Consider the following 23,035-nt stretch of genomic DNA (forward strand, 5'->3'; position numbering starts at 1 on the left):
ATGGGTTCGCATCCCTCAAACTGCTGCTCCTCCAGTCGAGGACTAGGCCCCTGCCTGGGGTACGGGTTGCCGGGAGGGATCAGTCTCTCAGACCGGCGTTGTCTGGCACAGTTGTCCATGCGGATCGCGGTGCGCACGAGTTGGTCGAACTGGGTGATGGGGTCCAGTCGCGCCAACTCGTCCTGGAGCGTCTCACTCAGGCTGGCCAGGAAGAGATTCGTCAACGCCGCATCGTTCCAACTAGTGGCCGCCGCGAGGGTGCGGAAGTCGATGGAGTGGTCTGCCGCGGTCTTCCGTCCCTGGCGCAGAGCAATCAGTCTCTGGGATGGCTCCTGGTCGCTGGATGCGTGTTGGAAAACCTTCCGAATCTCCTCGACGAAGACCGGGTAATGAGGAGGGAATGAACCCCCGGACCACAACGCAGTAGCCCAGTCCAACGCCTTCCCCTTGTGCAGTCCCATCACATAGCCAATCCGACGGTCGTCGCTGTTGTAGGTCTGGGGCTGTTGCTTGAATACGAAGTCACACTGGAGTAGGAAAGCCTTGCATCTCTCAGGTTCTCCACCGAACCTCTCCGGGGGGGGGGGGGGGGTTGTTGGGGCTCCCGGAATTGCCAGGTTCCCATGGGGTTGAACGCTGGGGATGCGGGTGGGTGGGTAGGCTCCTCCCGTAGCCTCTTCATCTCCGCACACAGTTCACAAATCTCCAGGTGAAGCTCGGAGATTCCTTGTGAATGCTGCCGGACGATGGTTCCTTGTTCCAGGAGGGCGTGGAACATGGCAGTAGAGTCAGCAGGGTCCATAGTGGCGAAATTGTTCTGAGACGGGTGCATGGGGGTTGGACCCAAAATGCACGACTCAGAAACAATAGTAAAATAAAGTCCCGTCAAAATCCAGTAAACCTTGCATAAATATTTCCCAAATGGTCCACTGTATGTTCAATACACTATTTAATGTAAAATATAAACAAGCAGGCTGCCTTCATATTTGTTTGAACTTTATTGGCTAAATGGCACAATATTATTTACGACTGTCATTGAGGTGGAAGAGGACTACTTCTGTAAATTGACTACTTCAATGTAAACGTGTCGTATTTAGGGAAACATGAACATACAGAAAATACTTCTGTCATTGACATTTGTTTTTCAGCATTACATTTATTTCTAGGACAATTAACTGAAAATAAGGGGAATTGTTTTTGGAGTACTTTCTTGGTATGTAGATTTCAGTGATATGTGGAGTTATCTATACTCTTTGGGGTAAGGGAGGACTGTATATGAGTACATTGTCATTGTGTACTGGCAAAAAGTCCAGATACAAAGATGTTAGTGAATCTGAAGTTCATGAATTAAACTTCAGCGGCTTGCTGATCTGCTGTTTTAATTCTCCTCCAGGAGGGGGCAGCAGTGCTCCTCTTAATGGATATTCTGACCCTCTGAATTTATCTTGTTTTTCTCCATCCTCCAACCCCCAGAGATTTAAACAAATTCAGCCCACAATATTTCCTATAGAAGCCCCTGAGAATTATCCTCCCAACCCAGGAGCATCACCTGTAAGATAGAGAGGGAGATCTGTGTGTGACAATGGGAGCTATTGTAGCATTAGCAGTGTTGCTGGGAACTTTGTCTTGTAAGTGATCATGCTGTTTTCATAATTTTATTTAACTTTAAGATTATTCTGTGAAAAAGTTCCAATATTTTACTTTTAAAAGTGCTTAAATCCACAGCTGAATACTGTGTGCTGTTTCATTCAGTAATTATATTACTTATTGATACACTCACAAACATCTTTTTTATTTCTGTCTCCACAGATGGTCACTGTGTTGAACTCACACAGCCAGGCTCTCTTGTTGTTGCTCCAGGACACTCTCTGACCATCTCCTGTAAAGTCTCTGGGTATTCCCTGACTGATAGCAGCTACTATACAGGATGGACCCGACAGCCAGCAGGGAAAGCTCTGGAGTGGATTGGACATATGTACGGAGGTAGGAGTTTGTATTACAAGGATTCACTGAAGAGCAAGTTCACCATCTCTATGGACACCTCCAGCAGCACAGTGTCTTTACAAGGGAGCAGCCTGCAGACTGGAGACACAGCTGTGTATTACTGTGCCCGAGAGTCACAATGCTGCAAAGCTACAGCAGGGCTGTACAAAAACCCTCCCTGATGAGTGTAGTGGTAAAACACAAACACCATGTACTGTAGGCACATTAATCATTATGTTTGCACAACTACAGCGATCTTCACAAGCTTACCCACCACACGTTACATGAGCCTACAGAGTTTTTTATCTCCACTCCAACAGTGATGCCCTATCACATCAGTAATGCCCTATCACATCAGTAATGCCATATCCCAACAATAATGCCCTATCACATCAGTAATGCCCTATCCCAACAATAATGCCCTATCCCATCAATAATGCCATATCCCAACAATAATGCTCTATCCCAACAGTAATGCCATATCCCAACAATAATGCCTTATCACATCAGTAATGCCATATCCCAACAATAATGCCCTATCCCATCAGTAATGCTCTATCACATCAACAATGCCATATCCCAACAATAATGCCCTATCACATCAGTAATGCCCTATCCCAACAATAATGCCCTATCCCATCAATAATGCCATATCCCAACAATAATGCTCTATCCCAACAGTAATGCCATACCCCAACAATAATGCCTTATCACATCAGTAATGCCATATCCCAACAATAATGCCTTATCGCATCAGTAATGCCATATCCCAAGAATAATGCCCTATCCCAACAGTGATGCCCTATCACATCAGTAATGCCCTATCCCAACAATAATGCCCTATCACATCAGTAATGCCATATCCCAACAATAATGCCTTATCACATCAGTAATGCCATATCCCAACAATAATGCCTTATCGCATCAGTAATGCCATATCCCAACAATAATGCCCTATCCCAACAGTGATGCCCTATCACATCAGTAATGCCCTATCCCAACAATAATGCCCTATCACATCAGTAATGCCATATCCCAACAATAATGCCTTATCGCATCAGTAATGCCATATACCAAAAATAATGCCCTATCCCAACAGTAATGCCATATCCCATCAGTAATGCCATATCCCAACAGTAATGCCCTATCCCAACAGAAATGCTCTACCTCAACAGTAATGCCATATCCCAACAGTAAAGCCTCATCAGCTGCCTGTTTTTTCACTGAAGCACAAACAGACACAAATATCTGCTCTCAAATTTAAGTTTGCTTTTCCCAGTACGTAATGAGGATAATATCACAGCCAAATCCAAGAAGTGAAAGGGCACTCAAATAAACTTTAGTGTATATTTAGACATCTTGATTTAATGTATCACAATGCACAAATATTCAAATCATAACTATAAGAGCATTTAAACCTTGAGCATTGTGACTGATCTAATTTCCAGAGTGGAAGCAGTCTGCTGTTGTAATTCTCCTCCAGGAGGGGGCAGCAGTGCTCCTCTTAATGGATATTCTGACCGTCTGAATTTATTTTGTTTTTCTCCTTCCTCCAACCCCCAGAGATTTAAACAAATTCAGCCCACAGTATTTCCTATAAAAGCCCCTGAGAATTATCCTCCTAACACAGGAGCATCACCTGTAAGACAGAGAGGGAGATCTGTGTGTGACAATGGGAGCTATTGTAGCATTAGCAGTGTTACTCGGGATTTCATCTTGTAAGTGCATATTTGTTTTAGTATTTTCAGTATTTACATTTTGAAGAATGTTTAGATTTCATAGAACAATATGATATTTTTTAGTTTAATGTCTCTTTAAATTTTGTACTTAATACATTTCTAACACGTTTCTAATAATTATCCTTTTCATCTTTAACACAGATGGTCACTGTGTTGAAGTCACACAGCCAGGCTCTATGGTTGTAACTCCAGGACACTCTCTGACCATCTCCTGTAAAGTCTCTGGGTATTCCCTGACTGATAGTAGCTACTGTACAGGCTGGATCCGACAGCCTGCAGGGAAAGCTCTGGAGTGGGTTGGACATGTCTGTGGCAGTGGAAACATCTATTACAAAGATTCTCTGAAGAGCAAGTTCACCATCTCCAGAGACACCTCCAGCAGCACAGTGTCGTTACAAGGGAGCAGCCTGCAGACTGGAGACACAGCTGTGTATTACTGTGCCCGACGCCCACAGTGTAGCAAAGCTACAGCAGGACTGTACAAAAACCCTCCCTGATGAGTTCTGCAGTAGAACACATTCCATAATAGTATAATGTGGAATACATAGCAAGTACATATGAATACAAAAATGCCCCATCCCAACTACCACACCTTTACAAAATTCACCATAAATTTGAGAAAGAATTCTATTACAGGCATTTAAGAAAATTATGCTTTGAAGCCTTTGAACAAATTGGCTATGCTAGCATATGAGCAGTAATGACACAAATTAAATTAAATTATAATCACTTTGTAGATGCTCATATAGAGTGATATCCAGTGATAAATAACTTTATTACTGCATTTCAGAACTGACCAGATCATATTATTCTGCGAATAAGTCGTAGCAACATAGAGTAAGCATTAATTAATCAGAAATTTTCATCAAAAACCTATTACTGACAAGTTTCATTATAATATTGGTGGAATAATTTGAATTTTTGTGAGTGTTGCATATGCAGGGTTGAGTGTTTACCACTGGATATCAGGGTGTTTTCTGTACTGAGTGGTCCTATGCTGTCTGTGTTGGACACTCTCATTAGAGTGACTTGTGATGTACTGAGTACTGGGGAGCTCCTGGCTCCACTCTCCCACCCTCACCTGCCAGGAAACTCCCTGGATTCACTATGAATAATAATGCAGTCATCAGCCATGGAAGAGAGACACACGGCTGTAATGATGGATAATACTCATAACTGCTATATGATCTGAGCCCCGTCTACAGCTCTGACTGCTCTATTTAAACAGTGTGAGATCTGCCCACCCAGTGAGGAGGAGTTGATGCAAACTCTGAGCTCTTCCTTCTACATTTACCTCTCTGCACTGAGGGAGGAGGGACTGGTGTTGGAGACTGACTGTTGGACTATCATCACAGACTGCAGTCAAAGACTTTCACCATGACTGTTATAACCAGCCTGCTTCTGATTACAGTGTTCTTTACAAGTATGTTTTAATTTCCCATTCATTACATTTTTACAGAAATCTTACTTCAGATGCCAGTTCCATGAAGGGAAGATTCACCATCTCCAGAGACAATGGCAAGAACCAGCTGTATTTACAGATGAACAGCCTGACAGCTGAAGACACTGCTGTGTATTACTGTGCCAGAGACCCACAGTGAGAGAGAGTGAGAGGAGAGCCGCACAAAAACCTCTTCCCCTTTATCACACAGAGCTACAGCAGAGAGCCCTGGAATGAACTCTGCTGTATGAAGTGAAACTCAGGGTTTCTGTTATAAATATCACTAAAGTGTTTTGTTCTTTACTTCTCATTCATACTATTAGATGCCTGATCATTCTTGGACATCTTTTAAATACCCTTTTGAGTCACCTGCTAACCAGCAGGCTGTAATGCTGTTCTGTTTCTACAATATTTGGTTTGGATTGTGATCATGATGACAAGACACAGAAAAATGTAATGTAATGTAAAATTTCAAACGTACACCAATTTTCAAAATCCCGTAAACCTTGCATAAATATGTTCCAAATGGTCCACTGTCTCTTATGTTCAACACACAATATGTTCATTTAATATAAAATATAAACAAGCAGGCTGCTTTCACATTCGTTTGAACTGGATTGGCTAAACGGCACAATAATATTTATAATTATTTCATTGAGGTGGAAGAGGACTACTTCTGTAAATGTCTATGAAGACATTACCACTCTTACACTGACAAAAGGTCCAGAAAAAAACCTTCCTGTTCTTTGTCATATCTGCAAACCATTAATGCAACAAAATTGATACCAAAATCACGTGTCGTATTTACGGAAACATGAACGTACAGAAAATACTTCTGTCATTTACATTTGTTTTCAGCATTACATTTATTTCTGGGACAATTAACTGAAAATAAAGGGAAAATGTTTTTGGAATACTTTTTTGGGATGGAGATTTCAGAGATATGTGGAGTAATCTATACTCTTTGGGGTAAGGGAGGACTGTATATGAGTACATTATCATTGGACACAAAAAGTCCAGATACACAGATCTTGGAAAATAAATCACTCACTCACTCAATCACTCACTCACTCACTCACTCACTCTCTGAATGAAGGAAAGAACTACGCTGCTTCAGATTCATATAAAATAATTTGGGTAGCAAATGTCTATCGTTTATTGTTTCCGCATTTCTACATTAGTAACTTTGACTGACACAAATGCATGTTCCCTTTACCTCTTCACAACAGGTTCTGAATTTATCTTGTTTTTCTCCTTCCTCCAACCCCCAGAGATTTAAACAAATTCAGCCCACCGTATTTCCTATAAAAGCCCCTGAGAATTCTCCTCCCAACACAGGAGCATCACTTATAAGACTGAGAGGGAGATCTGTGTGTGACAATGGGAGCTATTGTAGCATTAGCAGTGTTACTGGGAACTTTCGCTTGTAAGTGACCATGCTGTATTAAGATTTTCTGTTTTGAAATACAATTATTTGGTGATGTTTTCCAGTTTTACTTACTTTAAATATTATGTAAATATTAAATATTTCCATTTTTCTTTCTTCATGTTTTCTGTTCATTTCTATAATTATATTGCTTAATGAGATAGATTTCTTTCTTATTTCTGTCTCCACAGATGGTCACTGTGTTGAACTCACACAGCCAGGCTCTATGATAGTAAAACCAGGACAGCCTTTAACCATCTCCTGTAAAGTCTCATATTCAGTGAGCAGTGCTCACACAGCCTGGATCCGCCAGCCTGCAGGGAAAGCTCTGGAGTGGATTGGGTATATAAGCTCGGGTGGAGGCACTGCTTATAAAGATTCACTAAAGAACAAGTTCACCATCTCCAGAGACACCTCCAGTAACACAGTGTCTTTACAAGGGAGCAGCCTGCAGACTGGAGACACTGCTGTGTATTACTGTGCCCGATACACACAGTGCAGCAAAGCTACAGCAGGGCTGTACAAAAACCCTCTCTGATGAGTTCTGCAGTAAAACATACACCATTATACCATGATGCGGAATATTTAATCAGTAAATGTAATAATAATGCCCCATCCCAACAACATGTCTTACCAACATTCATCATAAATGTGAGAAAAAAATATATTATCTGATTAATCCAAAATTATGCTTCAAAGCCTCTAAATACAATGACTATGCTGGCATATGAGCAATAATTATGACACAAATTGAACACATGACATTCCATTACAATCACTTTGTAGATGCTCTCATACAGAGTGATATACAGTAATAAATAACTTTATTACTGCATTGTAGAACTGAACAGATGATCATTTTAGAACTGACCTAAACATATTACTTACAAGTTACACAATAATGTTGGTGGAAGAATGTTTCTGTTTGTAAGTGTTACACATGCAGGGTCCAGTGTTTACCAGTGTGGTCCTATGCTGTCTGTGTTGGACACTCTCATTAGAGTGACTTGTGATGTACTGAGTACTGGGGAGCTCCTGGCTCCACTCTCCCACCCTCACCTGCCAGGAAACTCCCTGGATTCACTATGAATAATAATGCAGTCATCAGCCATGGAAGAGAGACACACGGCTGTAATGATGGATAATACTCATAACTGCTATATGATCTGAGCCCCGTCTACAGCTCTGACTGCTCTATTTAAACAGTGTGAGATCTGCCCACCCAGTGAGGAGGAGTTGATGCAAACTCTGAGCTCTTCCTTCTACATTTACCTCTCTGCACTGAGGGAGGAAGGACTGTTGTTGGAGACTGACTGTAGGACTATCATCACAGACTGCAGTCAAAGACTTTCACCATGACTGTTATAACCAGCCTGCTTCTCATGACAGTGTTCTTTACAAGTATGTTTTAATCTGCCATTCATTTCATTTTTACTGAAATGTTATTGTGTGAGGTTGTGGATTGTGAAGACTAAGTCTCTCTTCATTTCACAGGTGTTGAATGTCAGACACTGACTGAGTCTGAACCAGCAGTTAAAAAGCCTGGAGAATCCCACAAACTGACCTGTACAGCCTCTGGCCTGGATCAGAAAGGCTCCTGGGAAGGGGCTGGAGTGGGTTGCCTATATTAGCTATAACAGTGGTAGCATCTACTATTCCCAGTCTGTTCAGGGAAGATTCACCATCTCCAGAGACAACAGCAAGAACCTGCTGTATTTACAGATGAACAGCCTGACAGCTGAAGACACTGCTGTGTATTACTGTGCCAGAGAGTCACAGTGAGAGAGAGTGAGGGGAGAGCCGCACAAAAACCTCTTCCCCTTTATCACACAGAGCTACAGCAGAGAGCCCTGGAATGAACTCTGCTGTATGAAGTGAAACTCAGGGTTTCTGTTAAAAATATCACTGAAGTGTTGTGTTATTTTGGTCTAATTCATACTAATAGATGACGATTCATTCTTGGACATCTTTTATATACCTTTTAGAGTCACCTGCTAATCTACAGGCTGTAATGCTGTTGTGCCTCTACAATATTCGTTCTGTGATCATTGTGATCATGACGACAAGTCAGAGAAAAATATTCATATCTTGCATCAATATTTGCCAAACGGTCCAATGTGTCTTATGTTCAACACCCTATATATTTATTTACTGCAAAATATAAAAAAGCAGGCTGCTTTAATGTTTATTTGAACTGGATTGGCTTGAGGACACAATATTTCTTATTTACTGTCATTGAGGTGGAAGAGGACCACTTCTGTAAATGTAAATGTGCACATTTCCACTCTTACACTGACAAACATATATCTGCAAACCATTACTATACTTAAACCATCTGTGTTATTCATGGAAACACGAAGATAGACAGAAATCTGTTACATTTGTTTTTCAGCATTTAATTAATTAATTAATTTAATTTAATTTATTTAGTATAATGCACTGTTTTTAGAATACTTTATTGGTTTGTAGATTTCTGAGATATGTGGAATTGTCTATGCTCTTTGGGGTAAAGGAGGACTGTAATTGAGTAAATTATCATTGGACATTTACAAAAAGTCCAGATACAAACGTCTTAGTAAATCAGTAGTTCATGAATAAAACTTGAGCGGCTTGCTGATTCTCCACCAGGAGGGGGCAGCAGTGCTCCTCATAATGGATATTCTCCATCCATCCATCCATCCATTATCTGAACCCGCTTATCCTGAACAGGGTCGCAGGGGGGCTGGAGCCTATCCCAGCATACATTGGGAGAAAGGCAGGAATACACCCTGGACAGGTCGCCAGTCCATCGCAGGGCACACACACCATTCACTCACACACTCATACCTACGGGCAATTTAGACTCTCCAATCAGCCTAACATGCATGTCTTTGGACTGTGGGAGGAAACCAGAGTACCCAGAGGAAACCCACGCAGACACAGAGAGGCCCCGGCCGACGGGGATTCGAACCCAGGACCTCCTTGCTGTGAGGCGGCAGTGCTACCCACTGCACCATCCGTGCCGCCATAATCGATATTCTGACCCCCTGAATTTATCTTGTTTTTCTCCTTCCTCCAACCCCCAGATATTTAAACAAATTCAGCACACAGTATTTCCTATACTGTCCAGGCTTCTGCCTACTGTAACACAGACGGTCGCTGAACTCACACAGCCAGGCTCTATGGTTGTAACTCCAGGACACTCCCTGACCATCAACTGTAAAGTCTCTGGGTATTGTCTGACTGATAGCCGCTATGCTACACACTGGGTCCGCCAGCCTGCAGGGAAAGCTCTGGAATGGCTGGCGGGTATAGGTTATGCTGGAGGCACTGATTATAAAGATTCATTAAAGAGCAAGTTCACCATCTCCAGAGACACCTCCAGCAGCACTGTGTCTTTACAAGGGAGCAGCCTGCAGACTGGAGACACAGCTGTGTATTACTGTGCCCGACCCCCACAGTGCAGCAAAGCTACAGCAGGGCTGTACAAAAACCCACCCTGATAAGTGTTGTGGTAGAACACAAACATTGAAAAGCTCAGTGAAGTCTGCACCCCATATAACCAGAACATGAATTAAAATATTTCACTGGCATACAGGTTCGGGACCTGTGTTTGAAACGCAGAAGTTGAGGGTTCGATTCCCAGCTAAATTGTACACATTCAGAAGGCTTTTCCTGGACTGTCTGACTGATAATCCAGCTGCATCAATGGAGTTCATGAATGTCACTGACATTTAGTTCATGATACCATTAATGAACCAGTAATGAATGCATTCTGAATATGTCAAAGGTGATGTACAGTATGCTTTATGAAAGCCTTATTTATTTCATTTATTCATTACTTATACATGAAATAGAGTGAAGAATTTCTGTAACCCTTCATTACTAAATTCTAGAGGCATGTAGTTCTTTATTGACACTGAATTAAAGAGAGCAATCAGCGCTCCTCCTTCTCTCCTGCAGCCATGAAGCTCCTACCAGCCCTGCTGCTCCTCACAGCTCTCACTCTCTCAGGTCTCTCTCTCTCTCTCTCTCTCTCTCTCTCTGTCTCTCTCTCTCTCTCTCGCTCTCTCCCATTTTCTCTCTGCTTCTTCCTTGTTACACAGCTAAAATCACACTTTTATTTTAATTACAGGTGTTCAGGGTGAGAATCTGAAGCAGTGGTAAAGAGACAAGGAGACTCTCACACACTGACCTGTACAGCCTCTGGGTTCACATTGAGCAGCTACAATATGCGTTGGATCAGACAGGCTCCTGGGAAGGGACTGGAGTGGTTGGCCAGTGATGGTGGTTATGCCAATACTGTTAAGGGAAGATTCACCATCTCCAGAGACAACTTCAACAACAAGTTGTATTCACAGATGAACAGCCTGACAGCTGAAGACACTCCTGTGTATTACTGTGCCAGAGACACACAGTGAGAGAGAGTGAGGGGAGAACCTCACAAAAACCTCTTCCCCTTTATCACACAGAGCTACAGCAGAGAACTGGACCTAATGAATGAATGAAAGAACAATGCTGTTTTAGATTCATATCAAATAATTTGGGTAGCAAATGTCTATTGTTAATTGTTTCCACATTCCTGCATTAGTATCTTTGACAGACACAAAAGCATGTTTCCTTTACCTCTTCACAAGTTTCAGTTATTTCACAATTCAATCAAATTAATTATTTCAGGATTAATTATATTAGGAAAGTAAAATATAAACATACTTTTTCAGGTCATCTGATTATTATTTAATGGAAACCAAAACCTATAAAAAAGATTCACGTTTATTTGCACAAACCACCATTTTGGAATATTTTATTGGTATGTAGATTTTAGAGATATGTACAGTTACACTTTGGGGCAGGGGTGTCAAACTGAATTCCCAGGGGGCCGCAGTGTCTGCGGGTTTTTGTGGTTGCCTTTCAATCAGCTGTCAATTAAGGCCTTGGGAACAAGGTGTGTGGATTCTTTAGCCAATTAAATACTTAAATCAACCACAGGTGCCGGGAACAACCCGAAAACCAGCAGACACTGCGGCCCTCCAGGACTGGAGTTTGACACCTGTGCTTTGGGGTAAAGGACGACTGAAAATCAATGCATTTTCATTGGACACTTACAGAAACAAGCGTCCTGGTAAATCTGTAGTTCATGAATTAAACTTGAGCGGCTTGCTAATCTGCCAATTTAATTCTCCTCCAGGAGGGGGAAGCAGTGCTCCTTATAATGGATATTGTTTTTCTCCTTCCCCCAACCCCGAGAGATTTAAACAAATTCAGCCCACCTTGTTTCCTATAAAAGCCCCTGAGAATTCTTCTCCCAACACAGGAGCATCACTTGTAGACAATGGAAGCTATTGTAGCATTAGCAGTGTTGCTGGGAACTTTATCTTGTGAGAATGCTATATTTGCATTATTATTTTATATAATTATTTGGAAACATTTTCCTTTTTTTACTTTCAATATTTAGTTAATTTAAGTATTTTGTATGGTTATCTGTTTATTTATATGATTATATTGCTTAATGAGATGAGACACACATGTCATTTTTATTTCTGTCTCCACAGATGGTCACTGTGTTGAACTCACACAGCCAGGCTCTATGGTTGTAACTCCAGGACACTCTCTGACCATCTCCTGTAAAGTCTCTGGGTATTCCCTCACTGATAGCAGCTATGGTATAGCCTGGATCCGGCAGCCTGCAGGGAAAGCTCTGAAGTGGATTGGGTATATATGGAACAGTGGAAGCACTGGTTATAAAGATTCACTAAAAGACAAGTTCACCATCTCCAGAGACACCTCCAGTAACACAGTGTCGTTACAAGGGAGCAGCCTGCAGACTGGAGACACAGCTGTGTATTACTGTGCCCGATACACACAGTGCAGCAAAGCTACTGCAGGGCTGTACAAAAACCCTCCCTGTTGAATATCCCTGCTGAACATGCACTGGGGTGTGGTTAATAACATGGGGGACTTCCTTCCTGTGAGTTTCTGTGTGTGTCCAACTGCGTACAACCAGAGGAACCCCCAACCAATTAATAAATAAATAAATACATAAAACATTCGGTCCAGGCTTCTGCCTACTGTAACACAGTCTTGGAATTTTTTTTTTTTAATGTTTATTAAAGTTACAACATTTCCACCAAATATATACAAAAAAATATCTTAAAAATATATCAGACGACTGTCAAAAGTAATTCAATTAATTACACTGTAAATTTGACTACATTAATCATGAACACAAACACTGCATTCATGGGTCAGTCTGACCTGTGTCATGCGATTATTTGAAATATTAACATAATATATTATTTCAAAGAAGTGACAGAAAAACAGGAATTGACACCTGATTTAGTTTCTTAATTTAGTTTATAATTTTAAATGCATACAGTATGACAATGACAAAACTGCTTTTTTTTTGTCAAGTAAAATCTATGTAATATTTCTGGAAAATTTCAACCAAATAAGTATTTATATACACACTGTATGTAAATGTAAATTGTTACGAGGCAGATATGCAAATATAACATCCCCACGCTCTTTAAAACACAGCGTTTGAGCTCATATTCACTGATGAGCTGCACGGGTCCTGTCTTTCTGTTGCTGTGAATGAAATAAAATGGAGACCTTTGTATTCATCACAGCTTTGCTGTTTGCCTTTGAATGTAAGAACCCTGATTTTATTCCCTCTCTTCCCCTGTCTCGCAGCAGCTGAAACAGCGATGGCTACAGAACTGCTGTGAACCTGTGCTTTGTCCCCTTCTGCAGATGCTCACTGTGACCCCCACACTGACGGAGTCTGATCCACAGGTGAAGAAGCCTGGAGAATCCGTCAGGCTCTCCTGTAAAATTACTGGATTCTCTCTCAGCAGCTACAGCGTGCACTGGGTTCGACAGGCTCCAGGCAAAGGGCTGCAATGGGTTGGATCCTACAGTGGTTCCTTCCACAGTCGTTTCAAAGTGACAGAAGATTCATCCAACAGCATTGCTTACTTAGACATCACAGACCTCCAGCCCTCAGACACAGCTGTGTATTACTGTGCCCGAGAGCCACAGTGAAACAGATTACAGCCCTGCTGTACAGAAACCCTCCACAGATGATTTAACAGGCAGCATGTGCCTGGCTGTGCTGTGTGGCCTCAGTTCATCACACTGGAGATATTTCCTGTTCTTCTTCTTCTCCTGTAACTCAACCATGAAGCTAAAGCACACATTTATATTCTTTTTTTTTTATGGACATTGACATTCATTTTATAGAACATAACAAATACATTTAATACAACCATTTCAATAAAACTTTTAAAACAAAGAAATTATAAACATTCAAGTATGTCCTCGTGAGGTCCCATCAGTTTCTTAATGAGCAACAGCTTGAGTAACGAGTGAACGTTTGAAAAGGAAAACACAATGAACACACATCTTTAGCTTGATTACGCAGTGTGAATCTAGATTTAGGTATAGAGCATAGAGCATGTCTGAATAATATTTCTGACTAATATTCTATGGGATGTACTAAATACAAAACATGCTCCAAAATGTAGTCTTGGTTATTTGATCAAGCTAAATATTTTAAATAGAAATTGAGCATGTTTTGCAACCAATATATCCAATAGAATATCCCTAATCCAGAATAATTTTGAATTTTGAAATGAATCAGAAGATTCTACTTTGAATCTCAGTAAAGCAATATAGGTTTTATCCTGGAACAGGAGGATAACATTTCATTTGATTTTCATCATGGTAAAAACACATTATAATGTGTCTAATTTAAATTGTTAAATTTGAGGAAGCAGTCTGCTCTTTTAATTCTCCTCCAGGAGGGGGCAGCAGTGCTCCTTATAATGGATATTCTGACCCTCTGAATTTATCTTGTTTTTCTCCTTCCTCCAACCCCCAGAGATTTAAACAAATTTTAAAACAGTATTTCCTATAAAAGCCCCTGAGAATTCTTCTCCAAACACAGGAGCATCACCTGTAAGACAGAGAGAGAGATCTGTGGGTGACAATGGGAGCTATTGTAGCATTAGCAGTACTGCTGGGAACTTTATATTGTAAGTGACCATGCTGTTTTCATATTTTTATTTTACATTTACATTACAGTTTAGTGGTAATTGCTATTTCTATCCATCAATATATATCTAACTGGTATACTCATGAATGTCATTTTGTGTTTGTGTGTCCACAGATGGTCACTGTTATGAACTCACACAGCCAGGCTCTATGGTAGTAACACCAGGACAGCCTTTAACCATCTCCTGTAAAGTCTCATATTCAGTGAGCAGCTATACTACAGCCTGGATCCGCCAGCCTGCAGGGAAAGCTCTGGAGTGGATTGGCCTTATAGACTCGGGTGGAGGCACTGCTTATAAAGATTCTCTAAAAAACAAGTTCACCATCTCCAGAGACACCTCCAGCAGCACAGTGTCTTTACAAGGGAACAGCCTGCAGACTGGAGATACAGCTGTGTATTACTGTGCCCGACACACACAGTGCAGCAAAGCTACAGCAGGGCTGTACAAAAACCCTCCCTGATGAGTTCTACAGTAAAACACACACCATAATACCATAATTTTGAATATTTAATAAGTATATTTAAAAATTATGTCCCACCCCAACGACCACACATTTATAACATTCATCATACATTTGAGATTTCATTACACGCATTTTGATGAATCAGAAGATTATGCGTTGAATCACTTTGCAGATGCTCTGATATAGAGTGATATACAGTAATAAATTACTTTAAAAAAAAAAAAAAAAAAAAAAAATTGCACTTATGATGACGACTATGTTTAGAACAGCATTTCTTGTGTATTTTGCTAGTTCTGGATGTGATGCTTTGACTTTTGGTAGAACCTATGCACTTGTAAATTGCTTTGGATTAAAAGCATCTGCCAAATGACAAAAATGTAAAATGTAATGTAAAATGTACTACATTTCAGAACTGACCAGATCCTATTATTCTCTGGAGCAGTCATAGCAAAAGAAATTAAGTTAATTAATCAGAAAATTTGAATCAAAAACCTATTACTGACACATTCCACAATAATGTTGGTGGAAGAATTTTTCTGTTTGTAAGTGTTACACATGCAGGGTCCAGTGTTTACCACTGGATATCAGGGTGCTTTCTGTACTGAGTGGTCCTATGCTGTCTGTGTTGAACACTCTCATTAGAGTGACTTGTGATGTACTGAGTACTGGGGAGCTCCTGGCTCCACTCGCCCACCCTCACCTGCCAGGAAACTCCCTGGATTCACTATGAATAATAATGGAGTCAGCATTATTACATTTGTTTTTCAGAATTAAATTTATTTCCAGTACAATGCACTGAAAATAAGGGGAAATTGTTTTTAGAATACTTTATTGGGATGTAGATTTCATAAATATGTGGAGTTGTCTATACTGTTTGATGTGAAGGAGAACTGTAATTGCGTACATTATCATTGTACGTTTACAAAAAGTCCAGATACAAACGTTTTAGTAAATCTGTCGTTCATGAATTTATCTTTCGCAGCTTGCCGATCTGCTGATTTAATTCTCCTCCAGGAGGGGGCAGCAGTGCTCCTCATAATGGATATTCTAACCCTTTGAATTTATATTGTTTTTCTCCATCCTCCAACCCCCAGAGATTTAAACAAATTCAGCTCACAGTATTTCCTATAAAAGTCGATGAGAATTCTCCTCCCAACACAGGAGCATCACCTGTAAGACAGAGAGGGAGATCTGTGTGTGACAATGGGAGCTATTGTAGCATTAGCAGTGTTGCTGGGAACTTTGTGTTGTAAGTTGTACGCATGCTGAATTCAAATTTTGTTTTTACATTAAAATTTTAATATTTAAAAAAAAAGATTTCATCAGAAGTTGCTTTTTCTATCAAAAACGATATTACTTATTGGTATATTCATCACAATTGTATTTTTTTATTTCTGTCTCCACAGACGGTCATTGTGTTGAACTCACACAGCCAGACTCTATGGTAGTAACACCAGGTCAGCCTTTAACCATCTCCTGCAAAGTCTCTGGGTATTCCCTGACTGATGGCAGCTACTGTACAAACTGGATCCGACAGCCTGCAGGGAAAGCTCTGGAGAGGATTGGGTACATTTGCTCTGGTGGAGACACTGGTTATAAAGATTCACTGAAGAACAAGTTCATCATCTCCAGAGACACCTCCAGTAACACAGTGTCTTTACAAGGGAGCAGCCTGCAGACTGGAGACAGAGCTGTGTATTACTGTGCCCGATTCACACAGTGCAGCAAGTAGCTCTAGAGCTGTGCAAAAACACATGATACTGAGTGTCACCACTGAACACAAACACTCCACCTGCTCGTGGCGCTCACTGGCCTCATATTCACCATAATATAATTATATAATTGAACATTTTTTCATTTTAAATTGTAAATACGTTTTCTTTCATGAGCGTTTAAAGTGAGAACTGAGGCTGGATTCAGTCAACATTTGCGACCTGTTCTATCATAATCAGTTGTAAGTCGCGATGGTCAATTTCATATTACATTACAGAAATCGATGTTTATGAAAGAATGTTCATTTTTGGCTTTTACCTCCATTTTGTCACTGACCACAAGATGCCAAGTAAATTGTTGACCATTCACAATACAAATAACAAATGATGATTTATTTTTGAGACATTTCTTTGTGATTTCATCGTGTCCTCCACGTATAAAATATGTACATAAAACATACAAAATGTAACATGTCTTTATCTCTATACGGAACTTTTTATTTGTTAGTTTTTGTTCATGTTCATGTCCTTAATTTCAATCCAACCGATCCCAACACAAGACCTGTTGGAAATTCAGAAATGTATATAAATTTCATGACCGTACAATTGATTACATATAAAAGTTCTACATTGCGACCCATATACCTAACATGGGGGAGACACATGCTAACACGAATTAGGCTAATTGAACGTTCTACTAAAAGACAGGAGAAACCGTTGGCGTTTTGTCCAGCAACTGTATCGCGGGCAGGCGTAGGCACACTGACAGCAGCAGCAGCCAGTCTGACGGACTGCATAAAGTGGCAAGCAAGCTCTCAATTTAGGAAAACGGAGTAAATAACCGGATACAGTAAAGCGAGGGCGGTCAAAAAGAGGCCAGCTAATTCGGTGTACCTAAATGGAAAACTCCATCCAGGAGTGCGCTGCGCTCCTTCGTCAATTGCGTCTACCTAGCTATAATGGCTAGCTACTAGTAGGAAAGCAAAAGTACGGGTATCCACTTCCCCGACCCGCACTGTATGAAATTAAACACAAACTAATTAAACATCCCGCTAAATTTGCTAGCCAGCTCAGTGACTTACCAGTGCGACGTTTGCTAATTTAACTAGGTAGTCAGCTAATAATGTATTTGTCTGTAGCTAGAATAATAAATGTCACTTGCTAACGTAACCTAAGTTAGCTAGAGCTGTAAGTTCGCTCAATGTAACCGCTAACGTGACGTTACGTAACGCTACGTTAGATAACTGTTGGGTGTGGTCTGGGGGTGGCTACGGTTCTCTTTTCATCAGATATTTTAAATTCGCCAAATTCATCTGGCAAGACTAACAATAAAATCGTAACAACAACTAAACATGAAACATAACATGACATGAAACATAAAAACGTGGTGAGATTAGACTAACATAATACGTGACATGACAATAACATAACCAAGACAATAACTAAACATAAAACATGACATGACAAACATGAAACGTGACACACTCTGTCCTATATTTTTTTTTGTCTTTTCCCCACTTCGACATAGCTATCCAACTTGAAAAACTGATGACGCGGGCTGTATTAATGATAGCCTAGGCAACGTTTGATTTTCAAATGTATCATTAGCAGAGATCGTTGCTTCAGTGCAGAAACAAAAGCAAGTGAAAATAAACCACTTAATAATATATTTTATATCTGCAATTTATTGTTTGATAACAACTTGTTTGGTTATAATGTGTAATTTGTCAGAAAACAAAAACCGCCCAATACTGTAAAAAGTTGCCCAATCTGGCAATGTGACAAGTGAAAAGCAGTAAAAACAAATAACTTAAAAGAACTGAATTCATGGTCTGTAATGTGATAAAGTTAAAAGTTGAGATATAATCATATTATCAGTGATCTGCAAAACGATCTTATTTGATAACCTGATATTGCTTGCTCATGCCTGCGTTTGTGAATGAATCGGTCTAATACCTCGTACTTAATTGTGTGTTGGAGAATATGAAGTAAACCTTTATCTAGGTTATTTCAGAGAAATGGGTATCAGATAAAGTACAGTATGCATCTAGCTAGGATAGCTAAAGGCGCCAGTTTGCTATATCTATGGCTTACAGAATGTAAGCGAAATATCACTTTTTACCAGTAGATGGCATGAGCGTGTAAGAAATGCGGAGAATGGATTTTCTTGACTTAAATGAGCTAGTGAACCAAATAGATATTTAGCGTAAATAAAGCCAAGGGTTTTATTTTTTAAAATGCATATTCATAGTAACCTAGCAACTAGTAATTGCACCTCCTGGTGCAAAGTTAAGGAAATGAATCACAAAAAAAACTCAGTTTTAAGTAAAATGTTGACAATTTCTGAAAGCCTCAAAAGACAGGAAATTGAATTGATCAGCCCTAACACTAACATCAGCCTGCTTTTTGCAGCTTATGTGGGCCTATACCGAATTATTAATATTTTTCAAAAATAAATTTTCCAATTAAGCAAAGTCATGGCAAACTACTGTGCATTCACAGTCACTCAATGGTAGTGTCACCCACAAATCACTTTGATTCTCAGTGTCAATTTATTTTGAATTGTATAAATGAGAGTCTTGTTCTACACAAACTGAATATAAACTACGGGACTGTAGCATGTTGTCAAAGATCTGTGCTTATACACCTGGATGAAGAGCAGGCTGATGTTAGCGTTATGGCTGATCAGTTTCATTTCCTGTCTTTTGAGGCTTTCAGCAAATGCAAATATTTCTCTTAAAACATAGTTTTTTTGTGATTAATATTAATACAAATCACAAAATGTACTCTACATTTATGTGTCGGGTTACAGAAATAAATGTGTGTTGTACTGAATGTGATGAACACTATGTTTCTGTGCAGGGTTACAGAAATGAATGTGTGTTGTACTGAATGTGATGAACACTATGTTTCTGTGCAGCACCTGTGAGTTCCCTGTGCTGCTGCTTCTACACTGGAGTGAGTGTGATCAGCAGTGGCCCTCACTCTGCCCTCCCCTAGAGGAGGGTGCAGTGCAAACCTCCCACAGCTTTAAATGGAGCCAGAGTCAGTGTGAGAAGCAGAGCAGCAGTCAGTGGGACTCAGTCTGTACTTTAACTCAGCACTCCTCCTTCTCTCCTGCAGCCATGAAGCTCCTACCAGCCCTGCTGCTCCTCACAGCTCTCACTCTCCTCGCTCTCGCTCTCTCTCTCTCTCTCTCTCTCTCTCTCTTTCTCTCTCTCTCTCTCTCTCTCTCTCTCTCTCTCACACTCCCTCTCTCTCTTTGTCTCTGCTTCTTCCATGTTCCACAGAAAAAATCTCACTTTTATTTTATTTACAGGTGTTCAGGGTGAGATTGTCCTGACAGAATCTGAAGCAGTGGTAAAGAGACCAGGAGACTCTCACACACTGACCTGTACAGCCTCTGGGTTCACACTCAGCAGCTACTGGATGGGCTGGATCAGACAGGCTCCTGGGAAGGGACTGGAGTGGTTGGGATCTCAGGCTGGCAGCTAGTTATTATGCCCAGTCTGTTCAGGGAAGATTCACCATCTCCAGAGATGACCCCAACAGCAAGCTGTATTTACAGATGAACAGCCTGACAGCTGAAGACACTGCTGTGTATTATTGTGCCAGACACCCACAGTGAGAGAGAGTGAGGGGAGAGCCGCACAAAAACCTCTTCCCCTTTATCACACAGAGCTACAGCAGAGAACTGGATCTAATGATGGAATAAAAGAACAATGCTGTTTCATCATATCAAATCATTTGGGTAGCAAATGTCTATAGTTAATTGTTTCCACATTTCTGCATTCGTACCTTAGTGACCGATACAATTGCATGTTCCCTTTACCTCTTCACAACAGTTTCAGTTATTCTCTCAATCGTAAACATGTGGTTATGATATGTACCCATTGGCATTGTTGGTGTTTTATAAAGACCATATCTGGTTATACATTGTATACATTGTGACCTATATTGTCATGGGTTAATGTATATTTTGTATGGGTTTGACCGCAACTTTTGGAGAAGAGCAGTCTTTGTATTGTCAGTAGAAGATCTGGCAATCCAAATTATTTAATAAATTATATTAGGAAAGTAAAATATAAACAGGTCATCTGATTATTTTTTAATGGAAACCCAAACCTACACAAAAGATTCACACTTATTTTCATTTGGTTTGACTTACTTTTTAAGATAGATAAGCAAAGATTCCTCAAACAGGACAAAACTAGGAAAGACTCTACTTAACTTCTAATTATTTTTTGTGACCTAAATGGAATAAATTCCAGTGTGTAGAAATATGAATCATAACTACTTGAGCTTAAATTCTGAAAGAATATAATGAATTGAACATTACTGTAACTGATGTAAATTCCGGAGTAATGCTGGTGGAAGCAGTCTGCTGTTTTAATTCTCCTCCAGGAGGGGGCAGCAGTGCTCCTTATAATGGATATTCTGACCCTCTGAATTTATCTTGTTTTTCTCCTTCCTCCAACCCCTAGAGATTTAAACAAATTCAGCCCACAGTATTTCCTATAAAAGCCCCTGAGAATTCTCCTCCAAACACAGGAGCAGAGAAGGAGATCTGTGTGTGACAATGGGAGCTATTGTAGCATTCGCAGTGTTGCTGGGAACTTTATCCTGTAAGTGGGCAAGCTTAATCAAGATTCTATATTTTACATAAGATCATTCTCAAATATTTATATAAGCTTTATTTTAATAATTTAAAATGAATGATTTATGACAGTTTTTCTTTTTATTTCATTAATTATAATATTTGATCATATACTCACAAACCTTTCTCTTATTTCTGTCTCCACAGACAGTCACTGTGTTGAACTCACACAACCAGGCTCTATGGTTGTAACTCCAGGACACTCTCTGACCATCTCCTGTAAAGTCTCTGGGTATTCCCTGACTGATAGCAGCTATGCTACAGCCTGGATCCGACAGCCTGCAGGGAAAGCTCTGGAGTGGATCGGGTATATAAGCTCAGGTGGAGGCACTGCTTATAAAGATTCACTGAAGAACAAGTTCACCATCTCCAGAGACACCTCCAGCAGCACAGTGTCTTTACAAGGGAGCAGCCTGCAGACTGGAGACACAGCTGTGTATTACTGTGCCTGATTCACACAGTGCAGCAGAGCTACAGCAGGGCTGTACAAAAACCCTCCCTGTTGAGTATCCCTGCAGAACATGGACTGGGGTGTGGATAATCACATGGGGGCTTGGTGGCTTGGTTAAGCAGGAGGATCTGGCAGCTGCGTCCTGTGAGTCTGTGTGTGTGTCCAACTGCATACAACCAGAGGAACCCCAACCCAATCAATGAATAAATACATAAACCATTCTGGTCTTGGCATCTGCCTACTGCTACACAGTCTTGGAATTGTAATATTTTGGTGGAAATTGTAAAAAGTTACAAGATTTCCACCAAAAATATATATATTTCAACAAACATTTAAAATGAATGTCCAGTTTGCTCAGTGTGAATCAGATGACTAAAATTCACTGCTTCATTGCAAAAATGTCAGACTGTCTGAAGTTCATGGCTACCTTTAGCTTCAGTAATTACGCTGTAAATTCATTCATCATGAACACAAACACTGCATTCATGGGTCAGTCAGACCTGTGTCATGCCTCTATTTGAAATATTATCATATACTTTTTCAAAGAAGTGAAATCAAAACAGCAATTGACACCTGATTTAGTTTCTTAATTTCGTTTTAAATGAATAATGTATAAATGACAACACTGTAATCTAGTAAAATCTATGTAATATTTCTGGAAAATTTGGACCAAACAAGTACTTATATACATATACACTGTATGCCACAACTGTGAACACAACGTATGTGAAACATTTAAACCGTAAATAAACAGCTCGTTATAATAACTAGTGATGTTGCCAATTATACCGAGGCGTGTGTCGAGTACGTAAGCCCTGCTTCGAGGCTTGAATCAGAAAATCACGTGACCGATGACAAACAAGAGAAGGGTTTGAGTTTCGGGTTGTTGGTATAAGGAAGCAAATCCCTACTTTCACACGCGGGTTGTCGTGGTGGTCGTTAAGTGCCGAGAGTGTCCCCAGTCAGGAATCAGAACACTGAATCCAAGAGCGAGACCACAAAAGTTAACGTTAAAGTCTTTATTGACTTCAAAACAGAACCGCCAGGCAGGGGACGATATCCAGCAAACAGTAGTGACAGAGATCAGGCAGTCTGAAAACGAGAGTCCAGGCAAAGGGGTTCAGCAG

The 23,035-nt window shown here is 40.4% G+C and overlaps 3 gene segments (V, D, J or C); all 3 read left to right on the forward strand.

The window, feature by feature from the left end:
- The first annotated feature begins 1,569 nt into the window (after positions 1–1,569).
- LOC133121390 (immunoglobulin heavy variable 4-38-2-like) lies at positions 1,570–2,165 on the forward strand. The segment is given in 2 exon segments: positions 1,570–1,628; positions 1,810–2,165. Coding segments are annotated over 2 exon segments (402 nt in total).
- A 12,357-nt stretch (positions 2,166–14,522) lies between these two features.
- Positions 14,523–15,031, forward strand: LOC133121611 (Ig heavy chain V region 5A-like; the record flags this gene model as incomplete). The annotated part of the segment is given in 2 exon segments: positions 14,523–14,604; positions 14,739–15,031. Coding segments are annotated over 2 exon segments (339 nt in total), but the record flags the coding sequence as incomplete, so codon positions are not given.
- Positions 15,032–16,529: 1,498 nt separating this feature from the next.
- On the forward strand, positions 16,530–20,295 carry LOC133121391 (immunoglobulin heavy variable 4-61-like). The segment is given in 2 exon segments: positions 16,530–16,731; positions 20,120–20,295. Coding segments are annotated over 2 exon segments (378 nt in total).
- Positions 20,296–23,035: the final 2,740 nt, after the last annotated feature.

This window comes from Conger conger, chromosome 2, assembly GCF_963514075.1.
Source record: "Conger conger chromosome 2, fConCon1.1, whole genome shotgun sequence".
Lineage (NCBI taxonomy): Eukaryota > Metazoa > Chordata > Actinopteri > Anguilliformes > Congridae > Conger > Conger conger.